At 37.5% G+C, this 4,389-nt stretch overlaps 1 protein-coding gene and 1 non-coding gene across 2 annotated transcripts; one reads left to right on the top strand and one right to left on the bottom strand.

The window, feature by feature from the left end:
- Positions 1-202: 202 nt before the first annotated feature.
- On the bottom strand, positions 203-2,229 carry LOC133314014 (uncharacterized). Its single transcript, XM_061515441.1, has 4 exons — positions 1,328-2,229; positions 934-1,150; positions 592-735; positions 203-400 (listed from the first exon to the last, which is right to left on the bottom strand). Exons 1-4 carry the CDS (start codon positions 2,227-2,229, stop codon positions 203-205), a joined length of 1,461 nt encoding a protein of 486 aa, XP_061371425.1.
- On the top strand, positions 1,802-1,908 carry LOC133314015 (small nucleolar RNA R71). Its single transcript, XR_009751893.1, has one exon. It is a non-coding gene; the product is annotated as a small nucleolar RNA R71 (small nucleolar RNA).
- Positions 2,230-4,389: the final 2,160 nt, after the last annotated feature.

The following is a 4,389-nucleotide window of genomic DNA, read 5'->3' as shown; positions in this document are numbered from 1 at the left end:
GTTTGTTCCCTTTTCTTCACCTATAAAATCCACTCAATGATAGCCATTAGTCTCAACACCCTCTCCTATCTTTTTGTATTTTCTTAATTGAACAAAAAAGGGAAATTTTATCAAAACTAAAAATAGTAAAATGGTGGGTTGCCTCCCCTAGCGCTTGTTTAACGTCACGAGCCTGACGTACTTGATCTACTTTCATGGTGGCTCAAAGCATGAGCTTGGATGACAAAATCATAGGAATTGTGGCATCTTCTTCAATGTCAAGGATGACAAAATCAACAGGAATGATGAATTTGTCTACCTTTACCAATATGTCCTCAATGATGCCATAAGCTTGCTTTGAAGAGCGGTCAGCCAGTTGCATTATCGTCTTTGTGGGCTTCACTTCAGTAATCCCCAGCTTCTTCATCATGGAGAGTGGCATGACATTGATGCTAGCTCCAAGATCACATAAAACATTGTCCACTTCCACTTTGCCTATAGTGCATGGAATGTTGAAGCTCCCTGGATCCTTGACTTTGGTAGGTAACTTCTTTTGGATGATAACATTACATTCCTCCGTCAGATTCACCGTCTCACATTCCTGCAACTTACGCTTCCTTGATAATAGATCCTTCTTGAACTTGCATAGTTGGGCATGTTCTCTAAAGCTTCAGCAAAAGGAATGTTGATCTGCAACCTCCTGAATATGTCTAGAAACTTTGAATACGGCTGCTTCTGAATATCTTTCTTTAATCTCTGAGGATAAGGGATTCAAGCATATGGGGAGAGATCCAATGGCTTGTTCTGTCTTTCTAGAGCTTTCTTCTTCTCCCACTTGAATAGTTTCTTTTTGGCTTTTTCAGGATTGCTTTTGTCAACTTCAATTGTATCCTTTGCCTTTTTTTTCTTCTCTTCTTCAACTGATGCTTCTCCATCCTTCTTCTTTTCTTCGGCCTGCTCCTCTATACGTTGAATCATTGTCCCACTCCTAGTGGTGATAGCATTGCAATGCTCCATTGGATTGACAACTGTGTTGCTTGGAAAAGTACCCTGAGCTCTCTCAGAAAATTGCTTTGACAACAGGCCAATCTGAATTTCCAGATTTCTTATGGAAGCTTCTTGATTCCGGTGTGCTGCTCTAGTCTCTTGCATGAAAGCAGATGTGTCCTCTCTGAAAGCATTTGCACCTTGAATATAATAAGAAGTGGTCTTGCATAGCTGTGCAAAAGCTTTCTCCCACTCAGAAGTGTTACTTTGTTGTCGGGTATGTGGCTGCACTGGAAGGGGAGGATTGAGCTGATGGTTGGATTTGTAACTCAACCCTAGATGTTGATTTTGATTCTTCTACCCTTGATTGTAGTCATTCCCATACTGGTTCCTCCTTGGATCATTATGGTTCTTCTGATCATACCAGAGTCCGTTTACTTCAGCAGTTCCAGGTGCTCTCATCAAATCACATTCTTCTGTAGCATGAGTACTTGCACAAATACCATAAGTAATTCGAGAATTATTAACAGAAGAAACTTGAGATTTAGCAAATTTCTTTGTAAGAGCATCTAATTGTGCTTGTTGTTTCTTATTTATTTGTAATATTTGTTCATTCTGGGCCAATATTGCATCATAGCCGTCAAGCTTCATGATCCCTGCTCTCCTGCTTGGGACTGGAGCATTATCGAACTCCTGAGAAGCTAGAGATTCCAGCAATTCCAGCGCTTCCTCTGGAGTTTTTGTTTTCAATGATCCTCCTGCTGCAGCATTCACCAAGGTTCTTGTGCTCGGCGTCATTCCTTGGAAGAAGATAGGTCCCTTCTCCCATGCTTCCATGCCATGTTGGGGACACTTTCGGAGCAATCCTTTGAATCTTTCCCATGCCTCGTACAAGGATTCACTTTCTTTTTGTTCAAAAGCAGTGATTTCTGCTTTGAGCCTTGCCGTCTTTGAGGCGGAGAAGAATCTGGACAAGAACTTTGTAGCCAAATCATCCCAGTTGGTGATGCTTCCTTGAGGCAGTGACTGCAACCATCCTCTTGCTTCTTCCTTCAATGAGCATGAGAAGAGTCTGAGCAAGATGGCGTCACGTGAGACTCTTATCATCTTCAATGTATCACAATAGAGCAAGAAATTCTCTAGGTGACTGTAGGGGTCTTCGGTGCTTCCTCCTGCGAACTGATCTTTTTGAATTAGTTGCAGCAGTGCCGGTTTAAGCTCAAAATTGTTAGCTTCCATGTTTGGTCTAACAATGCTCGCCATCTGCGGAGCTCGAGCTAGAGTCATGTAATCTCACAACGTCCTCGGAGGATTCTGAAGTACGTTGTTGTCAGCCATCGTTTCTTCCTTTGGTTCTATTGAACTTGATGTTTCATTTGCTTCTTTTGCTTTTCTTTCTTTTGCGCTCTTTACGAGTTTTCTGGCTGTCTTTTCTATCTCAGGATCAAATTGCAAGGATCGTGGGTTAACAGTACCTCGCATAAACTAAGAGTGAAAGATTATGCAGAAAAATAGAAAATGCAGAAAATAGAAAACAGAAAATTTAAACAGAAGATAATGAATACAGAATATGCAGAAAAATTAATGCAGAATCTATTTTTTTATTTCAAAATAAATAATAATAATAAAATTAAAAAAATACTAAATTAAAAAATTAAAAAAATACATAATAAAAAAAAGCGTAAATACCCATTTTGGTCCTCAGCAAATTTCACGACACCCGTTTTAGTCCCTAGCAAATAAAAAGGCTCATCGTGGTCCCTAAGAAATTCAAAATGGACCCATTTTAGTCCTTTTAGGGACTAATATGGGTCTTTTTTGAATTTGTGAGGGACCAAAATTTCAACTAAATAAGTCCTTTTTGAATTTCTTAGAGACCACCACGATGGGCCTTTTTATTTTCTAGGGACTAAAACGGGCGTCGTAAAATTTGTTGAGGACCAAAAATGGTATTTAATCTAAAAAAAATTTTAAAATTTTAAAAAAGTTAAAAAAAAAAGAAAAAATTAAAAACAAAAAAAAACAATTAAAAAAAGTCAACAAAAAAATAAAATTAAAAAATAAAAATAAAAATTTCAAAAATTAAAAATTTAAAAAAAAATTAATGCAAAATATAAATTGCAGAAATTTAAAACGTCCAATCTAAACAATTTTTAGTTACTTCTAATGTTGAAAGATCCAATCCCCGACGTCAAAAACTTAGTGCGACTTCGGCAAGTGCACCGGTCGTAAAAGTAATAAAAGTGTACTGAGTACGAGATCGTTCCTACGAGGATTGGTTTTCCAGCACTAGTTCGCTAACAATGATTTAGTTGGACAATCAAATTTGAGATGAAAATAATTGAAATTAAAAACAATCAATAACATGCAATTTCAGAATTAAAAGCAAGAAAGTAAAAAGATGAAAGTTTTGAAAATCAAGAAAGAGCGTAGTTAAGGTTTCGACTTCTCTCAATCTCCTCTATATGCAATGAATTAAATTGTCAAGAATCCTTTCTTAATATAATGCCAATCAATTCTTTCTAAGTTAATTAGGGCTCAATTCCTTGTTACCCTAAATCTATGTGATCTTGAAAGAACTCTAGTTCTCCGATTATTCCTCAAGAAAACATGCATTAAGATCAAGAATTTAAAGATTGCACAATTACCCTATGTTTATCCCTAGATCACAAGGATTATGATAAATTTACCAAGTCAGGGTTCATGCACCAATATCCCTATTATCATACAACTCCCCTAAATCAATCTATAAGGAGCAAACTCATAGAAAGCATTAAAGACAGATAAATTTATTCAGAGACAATTTAATTTAAAACATAAAGATTCAATTGGGTTCCATCTACCCCTAACTACATAAAAATCTAGCCTAGCATACTGAATTCAAAAGCAATAATAAAGAAAAGAGAACCCTAAGCCTCCATTCGTGTGATGTTGACTTGGTTCCTCAGTGCTCCAACACTCCGCAACAGGATTCCTCCTTCAGGTCTCTATGTAATTCTCTGGATTGGTTAATTGGTCTGACCCTCAGCTCCCTATTTATAATCTTCAAGGCCACATCCTTTATTGCATCTCCCACCGGATCCTTATCAGATTTGCAATCGATTCTATAATTGCTTTCTTTTCTTATTTAAGATCTTGTAGATTGGGTGACATATTTAAACTTTGAATCCTATTATAATCCTGCTCAAATCTTCCATGGATCTCTATAAATCAAGGTCGATATATTTCCGCTTTAATTCCAGGTATCACAATCCGGTATCCATTGGAAAATCTCATCAAATCTTATTAAATCTTTGATGTCTAATGCGTGGTTGGGCGCTCAAGCGTGTTGTTGGCCGCTTGAGCGTGTTGTTGTGCTTTAATTTGATGTTTCTGCCTGCCCTCACGCGCTCGAGCGTCCATATGGGCGCTCGAGCGTGCTCC

This window comes from Gastrolobium bilobum, unplaced genomic scaffold (genome assembly GCF_033153095.1).
Source record: "Gastrolobium bilobum isolate Gb01-03AN ecotype WA unplaced genomic scaffold, APGP_CSIRO_Gbil_v1 utg112974, whole genome shotgun sequence".
In the NCBI taxonomy this organism is placed as follows: domain Eukaryota; kingdom Viridiplantae; phylum Streptophyta; class Magnoliopsida; order Fabales; family Fabaceae; genus Gastrolobium; species Gastrolobium bilobum.
This window is presented reverse-complemented; position numbering and strand designations above follow the sequence as displayed.

Excerpts from the sequence above, each read along its gene's own strand:
- LOC133314014 (XM_061515441.1), bottom strand. The coding sequence starts at position 2,229 with ATGGCGAGCATTGTTAGACCAAACATGGAAGCTAACAATTTTGAGCTT. Across the intron at positions 1,151-1,327 it reads GGGAATGACTACAATCAAGG|AGAGGACACATCTGCTTTCA; the intron begins GTAGAAGAATCA and ends AAATGCTTTCAG. Across the intron at positions 401-591 it reads GGATCTATTATCAAGGAAGC|AAGCTGGGGATTACTGAAGT; the intron begins GTAAGTTGCAGG and ends TCCATGATGAAG.